This window comes from Barbus barbus, assembly GCF_936440315.1.
Source record: "Barbus barbus genome assembly, chromosome: 9".
In the NCBI taxonomy this organism is placed as follows: domain Eukaryota; kingdom Metazoa; phylum Chordata; class Actinopteri; order Cypriniformes; family Cyprinidae; genus Barbus; species Barbus barbus.
Window position 1 is genome coordinate 2,331,428 of NC_136737.1, and position 19,116 is coordinate 2,350,543.

The 19,116-nt window shown below is 39.1% G+C and overlaps 3 protein-coding genes across 8 annotated transcripts in view; 1 reads left to right on the forward strand and 2 right to left on the reverse strand.

The window, feature by feature from the left end:
* Positions 1 to 19,116, forward strand: part of LOC306874493 (uncharacterized protein) — a 419,619-nt gene that overhangs the window by 162,260 nt on the left and 238,243 nt on the right. The window lies entirely within an intron of this gene.
* Positions 1 to 19,116, reverse strand: part of LOC306874476 (NACHT, LRR and PYD domains-containing protein 12-like) — a 317,288-nt gene that overhangs the window by 101,954 nt on the left and 196,218 nt on the right. The gene's annotated exons all lie outside the window — the stretch shown is intronic.
* Positions 5,887 to 8,724, reverse strand: LOC306874554 (uncharacterized protein; the record flags this gene model as incomplete). Its single annotated transcript, XM_079424689.1, has 4 exons — positions 5,887 to 5,951; positions 6,017 to 6,121; positions 6,241 to 6,263; positions 8,096 to 8,724. 4 exons carry the CDS (start codon positions 8,722 to 8,724, stop codon positions 5,887 to 5,889), a joined length of 822 nt encoding a protein of 273 aa, XP_079280815.1.

The window sequence follows — 19,116 nt, forward strand, 5'->3', positions numbered from 1 at the left end:
ATGTTAGAATCTGACGTTGTGTGGACGTTACCATTATGACGTCTAGGCGACGTTGGGTTTTGGTTGCCATACCCGACGACTGTATATCAGTATTTGACGTCAATATGACGTTGGCTTAAGACGTTGGCTCGACGTTGGATTTTAGTTAGTTAATGCCACAACCTAAAAACAACGTCAAATGATGTTAGAATCTGACGTTGTGTGGACGTTACCATTATGACGTCTAGGCGACGTTGGGTTTTGGTTGCCATACCTGACCACTGTATATCAGTATTTGACGTCAATATGACGTTGGCTTAAGACGTTGACTCGACGTTGGATTTTGGTTAGTTAATGCCACAACCTAAAAACAACGTCAAATGATGTTAGAATCTGACGTTGTGTGGACGTTACCATTACGACGTCTAGGCGACGTTGGGTTTTGGTTGCCATACCCGACGACTGTATATCAGTATTTGACGTCAATATGACGTTGGCTTTAGACGTTGGCTCGACGTTGGATTTTGGTTAGTTAATTCCACAACCTAAAAACAACGTCAAATGATGTTAGAATCTGACGTTGTGTGGACGTTACCATTATGACGTCTAGGCGACGTTGGGTTTTGGTTGCCATACCCGACGACTGTATATCAGTATTTGACGTCAATATGACGTTGGCTTTAGACGTTGGCTCGACGTTGGATTTTGGTTACTTCCCAACACAACCTGAAAACAACTAAATATCAACGTCAATTGACGTCGGTCTTGGACGTCAAATAAACGTTGTCATTAGACGTTGGCTTGACATTGAATTTTGGTCACCTGACGTCGCGACCTAAATCCAACCTAATATTAACGTCATATGACGTTGTGTGCCTGCTGGGAAGGGTTACTGGAAATTTAATTCTGACTTATAGTACATTTACATTTTTACATTTACATTTAGTCATTTGGCAGACGCTTTTATCCAAAGCGACTTACAATTGGGGAATACAAAAAGCGATTCATCTTGAAGAGGCAATTAGACAGAGGAAGTGCTCGTAACACCAAGTCTCAGTCATTGTTCAAATAAGTACAAGCTAGTAAGAGAGGGAGAGAAGAATAGAGGGAAAGACTAAGATTTTTTTTTTTTTTTTTTTATTTAGGATGAAGTCAAGTACTGACGAAAGAGATGTGTTTTCAGATGTTTCTTGAAGATTGACAGGGATCCAGCATTCCGGATAGGGGTGGGAAGATTATTCCACCAGCCAGGAATGGTGAACGAGAATGTTCTGGAGAGTGATTTTGAGCCTCTCTGTGATGGTACCACAAGGCGTCGCTCACTAGCAGATCTCAGACTTCTGGAGGGGATGTAGGTTCGTAATAGTGAGTGGAAGTAGGAGGGTGCTGAGCCTGTGATAGTTCTGTATGCAAGCATCAGTGTCTTGAACTTGATGCGAGCTGCCACTGGTAGCCAGTGCAAGGAGATGAAGAGAGGTGTAACATGCGCTCTTTTGGGCTCGTTGAAGATCAGTCGTGTCGCTGCATTCTGAATCATTTGAAGAGGTTTGATTGTGTTTGCTGGCAGACCAGCCAGAAGAGCATTGCAGTAGTCCAGCCTAGAAACGACAAGGGCCTGGACAAGAAGTTGTGCAGCATGCTGTGTCAGAAAGGGCCTGATCTTTCTGATGTTGTGTAGTGCAAACCTTCAGGATCGAGCAGTCTTTGCAATGTGCTCTTTGAAGGTCAGCTGGTCATCAAAGATCACACCAAGATTTCTGACTGAAGTTGATGGAGTAATCATTGGTGATCCTAACTGAATCGTGAAGTCATGCTGTAGAGTCGGAGTGGCAGGGAAGACAAGAAGCTCCGTCTTTGCCAGATTGAGCTGTAGGTGATGTTCTTTCATCCATGCCGAGATGTCCGCCAGGCAGCCTGAGATCCGTGCAGCTACCGTTGGGTCATCTGGTTGAAAAGAGAGATAGAGCTGTGTGTCATCGGCACAGCAGTGATAGGAGAAGCCATGTGCATGTATGATGGGACCCAGCGATGTAGTGTATGTGGAGAAGAGGAGGGGTCCAAAAACCGGTCCCTGAGGAACTCCAGTGACCAGTTGATGTGGTTTGGATACCTCTCCTCCCCAGGCCACCCTGAAAGATCTACCGGTGAGATAGGATTCAAACCAGCGAAGTGGAATCCCAGTGATGCCCAGTGACGAGAGGGTAGACAGGAGAATCTGATGATTGACAGTGTCAAAAGCAGCAGAAAGATCCAGCAGAATGAGGACTGATGATTTGGAATCGGCCTTTGCAATTCGCAGGGCTTCAGTGACTGAAAGTAGCGCAGTCTCTGTTGAATGGCCACTCCTGAAGCCTGACTGTTTGGCATCCAGTTTGTTGTACTGCAAAAGAAACCGTGAGAGCTGGTTGAAGACCAGGAAGGAGAGAGACAGGTCTGTAATTTTCTAAAACAGAAGTGTTTAATGTAGGCTTTTTGAGCAGTGGCGTTACCTGAGCCTGCTTGAATGCTGTGGGGAAGATGCCTGTGAGGAGAGATGTGTTGATAATGTGTGTGAGTGCCGGTAAGAGTGTGGGAGAGATTGATTGGAGAAGGTGTGAGGGGATTGGGTCGAGAGGAAACTCGACCCAACTTTTGTTTACAAACTTTTGTTTACAAATTAGATCAATGATAAATTGAGCAAAGTTAGATAAAACCATCCTTCATTCACAAGTAGATGGGAGTATAGCTAAAACACAAGATTCAGGAATTCTCTATACATTTCAGCAAAAATTTGAGTAAAGCTAGAGCGCATTTGGAGGAGGAATTAGAGTTAAATAATTTATATAATAGAAGTGAAATGGATAATGAAACCAAACTAAAAATCTTATCTTTACAATGTAAAATTTATCATTTGTATATACGAAAAGCCAAAGGAATCTGAGATCTAGAGCAAGATGGATAGAGAAAGGTGAAAAAGTAATAGTTATTTTTGCACACTCTAAAAAAATGTGACAGGAAAAAAATATTATGTAGTATTGTTGCTGCCGCCGGCACCATGTCCTTGAGACGCTGTTTCATTGTGAGAGCGAAACTACTTTGTTTGACGGACGACTATTTCCTGAACTTGGAAGCTACAATGCTGGCTTCCACAAAGGCTGTTTCTATAAAGTGGGGCAATTCCAACTTTGAAAGTGTAAAAAGACAGTATAAGTCATTATACTCAGTAGTTATGTCACCAATGAATGCAACAAATGCTTCGTTTGTAATGGGTTTTATTGTTTTTCTGTGACTCGCACCCTGAAACGCCATCACAATATGGTGAGGGGCGTAACATTTCCATCTCACGCTTGAGGTATTTGGCCAATCACAATGCACTGGATAGCTGGCCAATCAGAGCACGCCTCGCTTCTCAGAACGATGAGTTTTGTAAAAATCGAAGCGTTTCAGAAAGGCGGGTCTTAGAGGAGCAACAATAATGTACAGTATGTAGAAAAGAATGTGTTTTTTTTACTTTAAACCACATAAACAGATTGCATTACACCAAATACACAAATAATGTTCTTTTTAGCAACATCATATGACCCCTTTAAACTGCCAAAATTTTAAAAGATGATATCTTTGTTTGCAATGATCTTTCAGCGTCATAACTTTGCAGATATTGTTTATGCTCAAACAACAACATTACACACTAACGTTAAAAAAGTCAAATCGTAATCAACCACCCATTCAATCTGTCATAAGAAACATCATCTAAATTTATCACAGTATTTCAAGTTCCCCTTTAAGACATGCAGATTCATCTGTAAGATTCAGATCAACTCAGGGATGAAGCTTTTTATTGTTTGACTTTTTTAATCCCAGAGGGAAATCCATATGCCACAGCAAAGCTCACCACACAATGGATTGATAAAATAAAAATAGAAATACTTTTTTTATGCATTACAGCAAATTCATCAGCAAGAACTGCAGCATCATAAGCTGCATAAACAGGGGACACCATCAAGACTCCATCCATGTGCCTTCTTCTCCCGCAAACTCAACCCGGCGGAGCGTAACTACGACATCGGCAACAGAGAACTACTGGCCATCAAGTTAGCCTTAGAGGAGTGGAGACATTGGTTGGAGGGGGCCCAACATGCATTCACAGTATACACCGACCACAAGAACCTCCAATATCTCAAGGAAGCCAAGCGACTTAACCCCCGTCAGGCCCGGTGGGCACTCTTTTTCACAAGGTTTAATTTCACTATCTCCTACCGCCCCGGATCCAAAAATATAAAAGCCGATGCCCTCTCACGCCAGTTTGACACCCAGGATGATCACTCCGAGGAACCTGAACCCATACTCCCGGAACAAATATTTGTCTGCCCCATTCAATGGAATCCAGTCCCAGCTCCCTCCACCAATGATCCCACGAATCCTCCGCCGGGTTGTCCTCCTGGACTGCAGTATATTCCCAGATCCCAACGCACTCAGCTTATCCACTCAGTCCACACATCTCTGGGCACTGGCCACCCAGGGGCCAACAACACCCTCTCGCTGCTACGAGATCGCTTCTGGTGGCCCAACATGGCAGGAGACGTTCGGAGGTATGTCCAGGGATGTGCCGAGTGTGCCATGGCGAAGAATCCTCGGTGACTTCCAGCAGGCAAGCTCCTTCCTTTACCAGTCCCCAGTCGTCCCTGGTCACACCTAGGAGTGGACTTTGTCACAGATCTTCCTCCCTCTAACAACAATACCTGTATTCTGGTCATAGTCGATAGATTCTCCAAAGCCTGCCGGCTCATCCCACTCAAAGGTCTGCCTACAGCCCTTGAAACAGCTGAACTACTATTCAACCACGTTTTTCGATATTTTGGGATTCCGGAGGATATTGTCTCGGATCGGGGGCCCCAGTTCATTTCCCGAGTATGGAGATCTTTTTTCAAACTCCTAGGTGTGGCCGTCAGCCTCTCCTCAGGCTACCATCCCCAGACAAATGGGCAAACAGAACGAAAGATCCAAGAGGTGGCTCGCTTCCTCCGAACCTTCTGCCATGGCCATCAGAACTCCTGGAGCCAGTTCATTGGCTGGGCCGAGTATGCCCATAATTCTCTCCGCCAACCTGCTACCGGTATGACCCCCTTTCAGTGCATACTCGGTTACCAGCCACCCATGTTCCCCTGGTCGGGGGAACCCTCGGATGTACCCTCTGTAGATTTCTGGTTCCGGGAGAGCGAGAGGGTCTGGGACTCCGCACACCACCACCTGCAGCGGGCAGTGCGTAGGTGCAAGATGACAGCTGACCTTCGCAGATCAGAAGCTCCCGTGTATCATCCTGGGCAGAAGGTCTGGCTGTCTACAAGGGACATCAGAATGCGCCTACCCTGCAAGAAACTAGGTCCCAGATTTGTTGGCCCTTTCCCAATAGTTAAACAACTAAACCCTGTCACTTACCAGCTTCAGCTCCCTCCTCAATACAGGATTCATCCTACCTTTCATGTGTCACTGTTAAAGCCTTATCACCCCTCTGTTCCTCTGTCCACAGAGCCTGGCCCTCTGGCAGAACCCCCTCTCCCTCTAATCTTGGAGGATGGAATCGTGTATCAGGTTAAGGAAATATTGGCTTCCCGACGCCGAGGCGGTCATCTGGAGTACCTCATTGACTGGGAAGGGTATAGCCCAGAGGAGAGATCATGGGTACCCCGGGAAGACGTACTGGATCCGAACCTCCTCGAGGAATACCACTCCAACCATCCAGATCGCCCTGCACCCAAAGGTAGAGGCACACCGCCACGGCGTCGGGGTTTTCGGCCCTCGGGAGCTGGCCGTGGAGAGGGGGGTAATGTTACAGACATGCCAGGCTCTGCCACCTCCCAATCACAGCGATCCCTATCACCTGAGTTCTAATCACGCTCACCTGTCCCGCATCACGTCCCTCATCACCAGTCAGCTATAAAACCACACACCACCCAGCACTTGATGTCCGGTCTCGTTTCTGCGAAGAGGACTTCCTACGACAGCACAAAGCCTGTATCCCCTATTGCTAATCTACTAACCTGTCTCTGTATATACTTACCTGTTCCAGGATCCTGCTCCAAGTCAGTTCGGCGATCTCGGGTACGAAGCTCCCAAGTCTGCGGTGTGTGTGGTTGCCGATCGTCCTTGGTTCCTCCAGCTATCCCTGCAAGTAAAGATTCACATCATTACTATCCTGTTCAAGATCACCAACTCCGGGGTCAAGAAAGCCGCGCCATCTGTTTACCTCTCTATTTGCTTACCTGTCAATAAACGTTCCATTACCTGCTAACCTTGTGTCCTCCGATCTGTAACAATAACATTGTTGAGGGAAAAATGTTGGGCAGCTAATTATTTTAAAATTAGTTATTAATTATGTATCAGTTAATATTGGTGTATTTTTTATATATTTTACACCAACAGTGTGACATTTTTAATCACATTTTAAATATTGGTGGTGGTCATGTTACCACATTCTCAGATTCGCTCATCATACTCTATCTTTAGATGAAGACCCTTATATTCTCATCATTTGTTTACCTAAAATGTATTAAAGAATAAACAGTATTAAATAATTATGTTAAATGAAAGTTACACCTTGTAATGTCACAATAACTGATGTCTGTCGTTTGCTTAAGTCTGTTGACAGCAATAAAATTATCTTAATGAGGCAATTAACAGATCTGAGGTCATCAGCATAATGAATGAGGTGAAAACAGGATCTATTGACATGAAATAAAGAGGATTTTCAGCAGCTGATAATATTGATGATACTCACACTATAAACACTCATTAAACAAGACATTCAGGATCATTTCACTTTATTCTGAGTGTTTTGTATGTAAAGAGAAACAAGACAAAACCTTCTATAGATAGCTATAAATGTTAGCAGGCACACAAATAGCACTGAGACAGATAAAAACTATTCAGAAATGACACGTAAAAATGTTGATTAAACAAAATAAGAAAGGTGTATTTTAAAATTAGGCCTACGTGAAATAGTGTGAACCGCTCACCTCAGAAACTCCACACTGAGGCGAAACCAACAGTAGATGATCAAAACCACGACAAATTCTGTTTTAAAATACAAAATACCATAAAACAACGTGTCAAACAAAAACAATGTTAAAACAGAGTTACTGATGTAGACAGACAGTCAGTCAGGTGTGAGATGAAATTTAGTTTATTAAGTTTTTATAAGCTTTATAGAGAAATGTAATTATGGAAAGCCCCAAAAGCAATCATAATATTTCATGGCTTTTATATGTAACTAAATTTATGAAATTATTCAATCATGACGCTAGAAAAATCAGCAGACAACAGAACTGAGCAATAAGAGTTTAATACTTGAAGCAAATATAAAGTAAAAGACAGATCTCTCTCTTTATTGACTAACAAGATATAAAGTATCTCAAGTGAATAAAAGTGAAGATGCATCAGATGCAAACCTACATGACAGAATATCACTATTATATTAATAAAAATATAATATCAGAAAATCTTACACCTGTATTTTGTAAAACACACCCAAAGCAGAAGAATAACTAATTGTTTTAAAAACAACGGTGAAGATGAAATTAAAAATAAATCAAGACTCCTTTTCACTTTAGTGAACAAGAACATTTTGAACCTGTAAAAAGCTTCTACAAATATGCATTAGAAGAACATTTTGAACATCAAATGAAACTCATAATAAAGCATAGTAATATAATTTATATCATAAAGCAAAGCTGTATACAAGAATAACCCTTTAGATATTATTCTTTGGGGAGGAACTCCATCTTTGAGTTGATCTGAATCTCACAGAAACTGCTGGTCTTGAAGATGAACTTTATTCACTGTGACATTTAGATGATGTTTCTTATGACAGATTAATATGGAAGAGATGCGGTGTAGCACTTGAAGGCACTGAGCCTGATGGTAAACTATTTAATGTGATTGTTTTTTTGTATGCGTGAGTAGATTAGATGATTGAGTGAAACTCTTCCCGCATGCAGTGCAGTGATACGGTTTCTCTCCAGTGTGGATCCTCTCATGTGATTTCAGATGTTCTAACCGACTGAATCTCTTGTTGCAGTGTGAACACTTGTAAGGTTTCTCTCCAGTGTGGATCCTCTCATGTGATTTCAGGGTATCTAACCGACTGAATCTCTTGTCGCAGTGTGAACACTTGTAAGGTTTCTCTCCAGTGTGAATCCTCTCATGTGATGTCAGATGTCCTGGCTGACTGAATCTCTTGTTGCAGTGTGAACACTTGTAAGGTTTCTCTCCAGTGTGGATCCTCTGGTGCCGTTTCAAATCTTCATCTGTAATAAAAGTCTTCTCACACTCGAAGCACATATATTCTCTCACACCAGTGTGTATCTTCTGATGAAGTTTTAAACTCTGCAGTTCTGAAAAACTCTTTCCACAGAAAGAACATGAATGTGGTTTCTCCTTTGAATGAACTTTCAGGTGACTCTTCAGGTTTGAAGCCCATGAAAATGTTTTTCCACATTGATCACATTCATGCAGTTTCTCTCCAGTGTGGATGATCATGTGTTTCTTAAGGGTTGATGATCGTGTGAAACTCTTCCCGCACTGATCACATGTGAATGGTTTCTCTCCAGTGTGGATCCTCATGTGTCTCTTGAGACTCTGTTTGTTTGTCAGACTCTTTCCACACTGAGTGCAGGTGAAACTTTTCTTGTCTCTTCTTTTCAGTAAAGAAACTCTTTCAGTCTGTGAGTGAGTTTCTCCTCCAGTTTTGACATGTTTTTTCTCCTCCATTAGACCTGACATTAAAGTTAAAAAGGTAAAAATATAAATACATCATGTGAAGTGAAAGCAGACAAAAGCTACACCAAATTATGATTATTTTGACACATTTTTACAAAATAAGGTACAATTATCTATATTAAAAAAGTACAGTTACAGCCAATGTTTCTGTAGTGAGAACTATCCGATGCTTAATCAAATCCACAATTATAATATTATATTATAAACATAATATTAACATTAATATATATATAAAAAAAATACATAATACATTTAAACTAAAACTGGCCAATATTATTCACTCAGCACAATTTCCATTTATTTCTTCCCTTGTAAAGCAGTTTTTTAATGGCAACATCCAGGAAGTGACATCATTTGAACATTTGAGTTTTAGTCCCTATTTTGTACCCTGGAGATAGAAAGTCTCCCCTATATTATTTATTGGTTTAATTTTTCCCCTTCATTTTTTACAACTCTTAAGGTATTTTTACAAACACTAAATCTGATGAACTGCTGATAACTTTAATTGTTCTTCAGTGTCATTGATGAAGGATGAAGAATAAACACCAACCTGTTTGTTCTTCAGTGTGTTTCATTCTGCAGGGTTCTGGATCTCTCATGTTCTCTCTGTCCTTCAATAAACTCTGTCTCTGCAGATTTCACTTCTTCCTGATGCTCTGATGCTCGTCTTCACTTGTAGACTGATGAGAATATTCCAGCATTTATTGCTGAACTGCAGTGGGAGGAGCTTCACTGAAGATGTGATTGTTGTGGGAGGAGCTTCACTGAAGGTGTGATTGTTGTGGGAGGAGCTTCAATGAAGGTGTGATTGTTGTGGGAGGAGCTTCACTGAAGGTGTGATTGTTGTGGGAGGAGCTTCACTGAAGATGTGATTGTTGTGGGAGGAGCTTCACTGAAGGTGTGATTGTTGTGGGAGGAGCTTCACTGAAGGTGTGATTGTTGTGGGAGGAGCTTCACTGAAAGTTTGAGAGTTTGTTTTTCTACTAATTCACATATTAAGCATTTATGTTTATCTGCTATTTATAGTAAAATATCTGAATACAAATTCACACATGAATTTCTGTTTGTCTGTTAGATTTGTAATATTTAAATTTATTACAAAATAATAAACAGAAGTAAGGAACTTGCACACTGAGTCTGAAATTTTGGCATTCTTTTCGTATTCGTCTTCCTTTCCTATCAAAATGCATGCTATGGATGTGAAAACGCAGAAAATCAAACCTGATCCAAATGTCTTTTATGACGGATGAAAAGTTTCCGAGGCAGTGTGTAAACGTGATTGTCACAACATGAGGTTGCATTTATTTTTTGACATGCGAACATTTCTGACAAAAGAAATGGGACTCTGTGTAACCAACGAAAATCATTTGAGTTTAAAGTTTTGTTCATTAGATTTGACCTTTGTTTTGGTTTACATTAAACAGTTTAATAAAGACTAATGAAATGAATGCTGTTAGGACATCTGTATCTTGCATAGTTTAAGTATCTGATAAGAACGAATTGAACTTTAACTGGCAATTTACAGGAGATCTGCATAATGAATGATGTGAAAACTGGGGCTATTATCATGAACTAGAGGATTTTCAGCAGCTGATAATACTGAAGCGCTTCTGGCTATAAACACTTAAAGAAGCCATTCAGGGGGGGGCGTGGTTATGACTCCGAACTAGGCGCACGCTTTTTTGTGAGCTCCTGGCATTGTTCGTTTAAAATCCTGTAATCTATCCTGTTTATTCACCGACACGATTTGAATTTGGTTTATTAACTCTTCGTGATGATCTGAGAATCAAGATGCCGTCAAAAAAACGGAAAGATAAGCCAAAACTGGACTCTTCTCCAGCCCGGGAACTTGACGCTGAAGAGGATGCTAGTAGCACTAGCTCATCAGATACCATATGCAGCACACTTCAGGGAGGGACAACCAATGTCAGCGCTTCCCAAAAGTTGGATATAATTCAAAAACTTGATCTAATGAGAAGTGATTTCGCCACAAAGCTAGATGGAGTTCTGAACGCGATACAAGAGGTCAAAAAGGATATAAGAGACTTTTCCGGGCGCATGGATATGGCCGAAGAACGCATTAGCAACGTAGAAGACGCGGTTAATTCGGAAAAAAGCAAGATGGAAGAAGCAACTAAGCACATTGCTTTTCTTACACGCAAGATCGACGATCTTGAAAACCGTTCGCGAAGATCGAACCTCAGGTTGGTTAATCTTCCCGAAAAAGTGGAGAATCCAGATGCAGTTGCCTTCCTGGAAAAATGGTTTTTTGAATCGCTGGGTCCCGAAACCTTCCCATCTCCGCCTATTATAGAGAGAGCGCACAGGCTACCTGGTAGGCCACAACCCAATCGATCATCTCCAACAGTGCTGATCATAAAATTTCTGAACTTTCAAGATAAAGACCGAGTGATGCGTGCTGCTAGGTCTAAAGGCAGAATTATGTATGGGGAACAAGAGGTCAAGATTTTCCCGGATTTATCTGCGGAGTTGCTGCGTCAGAGGAGACGTTTCGACGGTGTTAAACAGCGATTGCGATCCTTGAACATTAACTTTGGACTAGTTTACCCAGCCAAACTACGTCTGACAGTTGATGGACAGACCCGTGAGTTTGTAGACCCATCTGAGGCCGAAAAGTTTCTTCAAGGAATACAGAGTGCAGTCGAAACATAAAAAACTTAAAGGGAAGTTTGTCAATTTTTCAGTTTAAAAATGCCCAGCCATAATGACTATTTTTAATTTTTGATATGCATACTCCTTGTTTTCGGCTGGGTATAATGTCGTTATTCTCACTGTCCCGTATTTACAGTAGCCAACGTGATAGTGAATAAGAAAACTATAGTCACATTGTAAATGTCTATTCTCTTTGAAGAGTCCAGCTATATAATTTGTAAGACCTTTCTGAGGTGAATGTCCATATATCCATAGAAGGATGCCGGGAGTTCCACACAATTCCAATACGCTTAGTTTTACTTAACTGTTCCCTTTTTGATATTGGATCAGTGTTGGGACATAACTATATCCCAAGATGTTAAAGTGGGGTGGGGGGGCCAGGTTGTCGTGTTCGGGTGGACAGCTATGGTAATTTGTTCATGGCAGGTTTTTGGGTTATTATTTTGGTCTTGTTTTTTTAATAACTACACCGTAATCGAGCAGATATCTTGGTTAACGTCCACATCAACATACTATTTGATCAACAGAGATGTATATAATGTTGTACAATCGAGTCTAAGTTAAAGAAAATCTCACAAAACAAGTTGAAGTTCACCTCTTGGAATGTTAGGGGGATGATTAGAATGGTTAAGCTTAAACAAGTTATGACAAGGATTAAACAACTGGAATCTTCAATAGGATTTTTACAGGAGACTCATCTACTCAAAGAGGAGTTATTGAAGGTGCAAAGAAGATGGCCAGGTCAAGTTTTGGCTTCATGCTATTCTTCTCATTCTAGGGGGGTTATGTTGTTGATTCACAAGTCCGCACCCTTTTTAGTAAATAATAGTATTACAGACAAGGCCGGTAGATTTTTGATAGTACAGGGAACCTATATGAGTAAAGTTATTAATCTCGTTAATATTTATGCCCCAAATGAAGATAATCCAACGTTTTTTGAAAATCTTTTTATACTGGTAGCCTCTCTTCCAGGTATGGTTATAATGGCAGGTGACTTTAATTGCACTTTGGACCCGCTGCTTGACCGCTCTTCGGGACTAGATAGCTCTCACCCTCGAAGCAGGAAAAAAATTAAACAGTTTATGAAAGAATTAAATCTATGTGACCCCTGGAGAACGCTAAATCCATCAAAAAAGGAATATTCATGTTTTTCATCATTGTCTAAAACCTCTTCACGAATAGATTATTTCTTAATTCCAACTTCTTTACTTCCGAATATAGACAGCTGTATATATGATAGTGCTGTCTTGTCAGATCATTCTCCCACTTCATTATTTTATATAGATTCAAAATTAACAAAAGATTCCCCTAGATGGCGCCTGCACCCTAATTGGCTGCAGAATCCGGACTTTATTAAATTTGTGGGTGAACAAATAGACTTGTACTTTGCTACAAATACTGATCAGACTTCTGCGACAATTAGATGGGAAGCCTTTAAGGCATTTATTAGGGGCCAAATGATTGGGTATACTAGCTCTAAATTTAACAAATTTAAACAAAAGATGATTAATTTGGACACAGAAATCAGAGATATAGAGATATTAATAAATATAGATAAATCCAAACAACTTAAACAAAAATTATTAGCCCTTAAAGCGGAATATGAGGAACTTTCCACATTAAAAGCTGAAAATAGTATATTAAGATTGAAACAAACTTATTATGATCAGGGCGAAAAACCCACCAGATTGTTAGCTTGGCAGCTTAAGAAATTAACTTCAGAAAGATCCATTAATGAAATTAGGAATGAAAAAGGGGTAATTACAACAGATCCTGTTGAGATTAATGACACTTTTGTCTCATTTTATAAAAATCTATATAAATCTGAATCTCCTACAAGCCACTCTAACCAAAATAACTTTTTAGATGGATTGGATTTTCCCTCTATCACTGAAGAAACAAGATTTGAGCTCGATAGGGAACTGGAATTGGAAGAGGTGTCTGGTGCCATTCTTAATATGAGGGGTGGTAAAGCAGCGGGTCCGGATGGGCTGCCAATTGACATTTATAAGGAATTTAAAGAGAAATTAATATCTCCTTTATTGGAAACGTATGTGGAGGCTCTTCGTCAAGGTCTTCTCCCTCCTTCGATGAGGTGTGCCCTCATCACTCTTATTTTAAAGCCAGGAAAGTCAGCTGTGGAGTGTGGTTCATTTAGGCCAATCTCGCTTTTAAATGCAGATGCCAAAATTATCGCTAAAGCATTAGCAATGAGACTCGAGAGGGTTCTACCTCAATTGATACATATAGATCAAAACGGCTTTATTAAAAACCGTCAAGGGTTTCATAATGTTAGGAGAGTGCTTAATCTAGTGCATGCGGGAGATGAAGCCCCTGATACGGCCATTCTATCACTCGATGCCGAAAAGGCATTCGACAGACTGGAATGGCCTTACTTAATAGAGGTGCTTGCAAGATTTGGATTTGGTGTCACTTTCCGTAGATGGATGGAAGTACTTTTGCTTGATTCTTCCGCAAATGTACTTACTAACAGTCTAATCTCACCTTCATTTAAACTTAATCGGGGTACTAGGCAAGGCTCTCCACTTTCTCCTCTACTTTTTGTACTAGCTTTGGAGCCTCTGGCAATAGCAATAAGATCACACCCTACCATTCACGGTATTTTTACAAAAGCTGTAGAACATCGCATTGCCCTTTACGCTGATGATGCCATCGTATTTTTATCAAAACTTGGAAAATCTATCCCCTCCCTCTTAAAGCTTATTGGCCTGTTTGGCAACTTTTCTGGATTTAAAGTAAATAAAGATAAGTCTTCATTAATGTTTCTCAATGAACAAGAAAGATTGAATCCTAAAGTGAACCACCCATTTGTAAATGCTCTAAATGGTTTTGATTATCTAGGAATTAAAATAAACCCTAAAATAAGCCTCCTCAGTTCATCTAATTATGAACCTTTGTTGGCTAAATTATCTGAAGATACGACTAGATGGATGACACTGCCTCTTTCTTTGATGGGAAGAATAAACGTGATTAAGATGAATGTACTTCCGAAATTTTTATATGTTTTTCAATCAATACCGCTTCCCCCTCCACCAACATTTTTTCTAAGAATAAGAAAACTTCTCTCCAATTTTATTTGGAATAACAGGAAGCCAAGACTGAGACTTTCTTTACTATATCTGCCCTATGAAAGGGGTGGGCTTCAACTACCTAACTTCTTATGGTATTATTGGGCTGCACAGTTGAGGGCTGCATTGTTCTGGTTCGCTAATGAAGCTGATATGTCTTGGTTACATGTTGAAAAATTGGCCGCAAAAGGCTTGACACTTGACAGCTTCTTATATTCAGCGTCGCTTAAAGAACTAAAAAAAAGGACAGATAATCCATTTGTAAAAAATACCATTGTAATATGGAGCGAAGCCCATAAACATCTGGGAGACCTCCCAGTGCTTTCCCGTTTCTCTCCTATCTGGGGAAATGATAATTTCAGCCCAGCTACAAAGGACATGGGGTTCAAATTATGGATGAATAAGGGCGTGATTAGATTGAAAGATTTATATGAAGACAATATATTAATGTCATTTGACAATCTTGTAGAGAAATTTGACATACCTCAAAAACACTTTTTTAAATATTTGCAACTCAGAAGTTTTATTTTTACACGTTTAAGGAAGTCTACACAACTCCCCCCAATGTCAATATTGGAAACATTTACATTGCAAGATTGCTACAGTAAAGGGCGGATTACCCAGTTATATAACATATTAAGAGGAAATCATAAAGAAAGCTCTGAAAATAAAAGACAAGCATGGATACAGGATCTAAATATGGATATTTCATTAGATGATTGGAATACAATTTGTTTAAATGCACAAACACAGACTTTGAACTCTCGGTTGAGACTCTTACAATATAATTGGGTAATGAGAACTTATATAACTCCAGTAAAATTAAATAAATTTAACCCTAATATCCCTGATCTGTGTTTCAAATGCAATAAATATCAAGGTACATTTTACCATTGTATTTGGGAATGTGAGGAAGTGCAGAAGTTTTGGGTAGCGGTGACTCAATACGTTTCTCAATTTACTTCCTCTCCAATACCGCTAAACCCTATATTGTGTGTATTGAGTATGTATGAAGATGATTTCTCTTTGCCCAATAAGGAAAGAAAGTTGGTGGATTTGTGTCTATTACAAGCAAGACGTTCCATTGCCCTTTGCTGGAAAAATACCATTTGCCCTTCCATTGGACTTTGGCTGAGAAACTTAATAACATGTTTGGCTCTTGAAAAACTTACATACGCAATAAGAAAGAAACCTGTTGAATTTTTGTATATTTGGGAGGTGTTCCTAGACTTTGTCAAAAATGGAGATATTGAAGATGCTTTAGATGTGTGAAGTTACGGAATGTAAGAAGTGTATGTTATTTTATTTTATCTCCTTTTTTTTTTTTTTTTTTTTTTTTATATATAACTGACTGACTGATTTATTTATTTATTTTTTATTTATTTATTTTTTATTTTTTTATAACCTGTCTGGGTATGTTGTGGGGTAAGATGCTGTATGGTTTTGTTTTTGAAAAATATGCAAAAAACTTAATAAAGATATGTTGTACAAAAAAAAAAAAAAAAAAAAAAAAAAAAGAAGCCATTCAGGATCAGCAGCAGCTCATCTCACTTCAGTCTAAGGGTAATAAGTGCTTTTCATTAGCAATACAGAGCTCTATTGAAAAACCATACACACTCACCTGTACAGTTTCTGTCTGCAGTCCTATTCAAATATAAAAACTTAAAGTAACTAAAACTATTTTTATTTTACAAACATAAATGTCAATAAAGAAAGAACGCTAAATAACATTAAAATCGCATCAGCAAATCTTGAGATTGATTTCTATTAATTGACCGTTCGCAAAGACCCGCCCTCCTTAGTTACTGTTGCCATGACCAAACAATGCTGATGTCACACTACACTCATGTTCTCACGCAGTGAAAAATGCATCGCAGAGCAAAGAGGAAACTGACATACAGAAATACAGAATCGTCCCGTATTTCAAGGTAAAATGATGCGTCCCGTATCAAATCAATATCGTATTTTGCACTGTTTATAATACTAATAGCAATTATAATGAAATCACTTTCATAAGAAGTATTATGGAAAATCATCAGTGCGTGATTGCATTTTGGCGTCTTTGTTTCCACAGCGAGTCTCCAGAACGCGCTCCGTTAAAGCCTTTCACTCGAGCGCAGCATGAGCTAAACCTGTTTAAAACATCTAGAGATCACATCTGCCCTTTCAACACAAGGCTCTCTAGATGTAGGACAGAATGGGAAAGTTATCTGTCCAGTAACTGATGATGAACACGCAGTTTGCAGGTGGACTGTCGCGGATAGTTCTCCCAAAAATGAAATTTTCCATCGTTTACACACCCACAAGTTGTTCCAAACAAACCTATAATAAATCTGCTTCTGTTAAACATAAAAGATACTTTGAAGAATGTGGGTAACAGTTTCTGGTCCCCAATGACTCTGATAGTATTTTAGAAGTTACTGAGGACCAGCAGCTGTTACCCACATTCTTCAAATCTTCAACAGTGTTCAACAGAAGAAATAAATGAATGCAGGTTTAGAACAACCTGTGTAAATTATGACATCATTCCCATTTTTGGGTCAACCACACATTTAAAGTGACAGACACATCTGTCATATACTCCTTAACAGGTATATATAATTAAAAGTTTTAAGCACATGACTATTACTACTATTCAAAAGTTGTGAAACCATACAATATATATATATTTTCTAAACTAATTAACAAAAAAAAGAGATTTATTTTGGTGTGTAATGTAGCCTATCTATTATTCCAAATTAAGCATTTGTGAGGGGGAAATTGTGTTTGTATATAATCATCCATGATAACAATGCCTGTTTGTGAAAATTGGAAAGTTTTATGGGAAGCTTGTTAATATTAAAATTACAATTAAGAAGAAATTCAATGCCACCTACTTTTTCATAAATAATATTGCATATCTTTTGAACGGATATAATTTTGTATCGACTTACAAAGTATTTATTTTTTATTCAAATAATGATGTTTATTTTTCCAAATAAAATTATACATTTATTTCTCATTAATGATGCTTTTTGGAATATCTATAGCCATTGCTGTGTAAACTAGTCTGGATAAACCTTCAGATTCTGATAATAAAACTCTCTCGTTTAAAGAAAGGTGCTTCTGTCCCAAACAGAACGCTTCACGCGCACTCGAGGTCTTACAATGGCCGCCGCTTGCATGTGTCCGTTTAGTCCACGAGACCGTAGGGTGTCCCATTCATCATTTTAGCGTTCAGAAGGGTGTCCTCGATCCACAGCAGACTTCTACCCGACAGTCAAAGCGGCATACATCACAAAAGTGCAGACTCAGATGAAGACCGCGAGGGTTTAGGGTGCCATTTGGGACAGGAGTGTGGCGGTTTTCATATCATTTAGTTATTTTCATATCAGGTTCGGTGCTATATGTTTGTCTGTTAACACTTATATTTATAGAGAGCTTTATGATTTCAATCGAGTGTCAGCAGCAACTGACAATTTTCTGTTTCTCTTCACATAGGAAACGGTAAGATGTGTTGTTATGAATGCAGTAAATAAACTATATTCGGATTCATATCAAATCACAGTGTTTGATGAAGATGGGTTTCTATCAGCAAACACTATAAGAATAAAGTGAGATGATCTGCTGCTGATCCTGAATGTCTTGTTTAATGAGTGTTTATAGTCTGAGGCTCATCAAGCTGCTGAAAATCCTCCAATAGATCCTGTTTTCACCTCATTCATTATGCTGATGACCTCAGATCTGTTAATTACCTCATTAAACTCATTATATTTCTGTCAACAGACTTAAGCAAACGACACAATCAGCTATTGTGACATTAGAAGATATGTAAGTATCATAACAAACATAAACACTTTATAATTCATTTACTTAAAAGTTACGTGGATGGATAGATGGATGGACATAAATACTTAATATGAGTGAATTAGTGTGAAAACAAAGTGCGTAACTGATTGATCATTTATTTGGCCAGATCTGCTGCTCCTTCAGTGAAGCAGTGAGACTGAAGGACATTAAGGTTATAAAGCTTCAAACTATTGATCAGATTTATTACAGTAGGAACATTTGTCAAATCTGTACAATAGTTGAAGCAAGAAATATTAAGGACACTTTTAATAAACTGGATAATTAAAAAAATCAATGTATGTTATATAATTGTGTATCTGGAGAATACCAGGGTCACTAAGGTCATATAAAAATTATTCAAAATGATATAAAAATACATAGAAAGTGCTACTTTCCACTGTTTCATCAGGGTTCACTTTTTTGTTCTTTCTTTTCACATTTCTCAGTTTAAAAAAAATATAGAGTTGATTGAAGAAAAGGAGGAGAATGAAGAACTGAATAAAGAGGAGAAACGTCATGTCAAAACTGGAGAATTGTTTTTAAATCGCTCTCAAACCAAACAGAAAAATGTAAAGAAAAGAACAGACGAGAAATCTTTCACCTGCACTCAGTGTGGACAGAGTTTCAGAAAACAAAGACACCTTAAAGAGCACATGAACATCCACACTGGAGAGAAACCTTACAGTTTCATCTGTGAGATTCAGATCAACTCAAAGATGGAGTTCAATAGTTATTCTTCCATTTATGATGCATTTAGAAAATGCTGATGAAAGATATACTGTAGCTTTGGAAC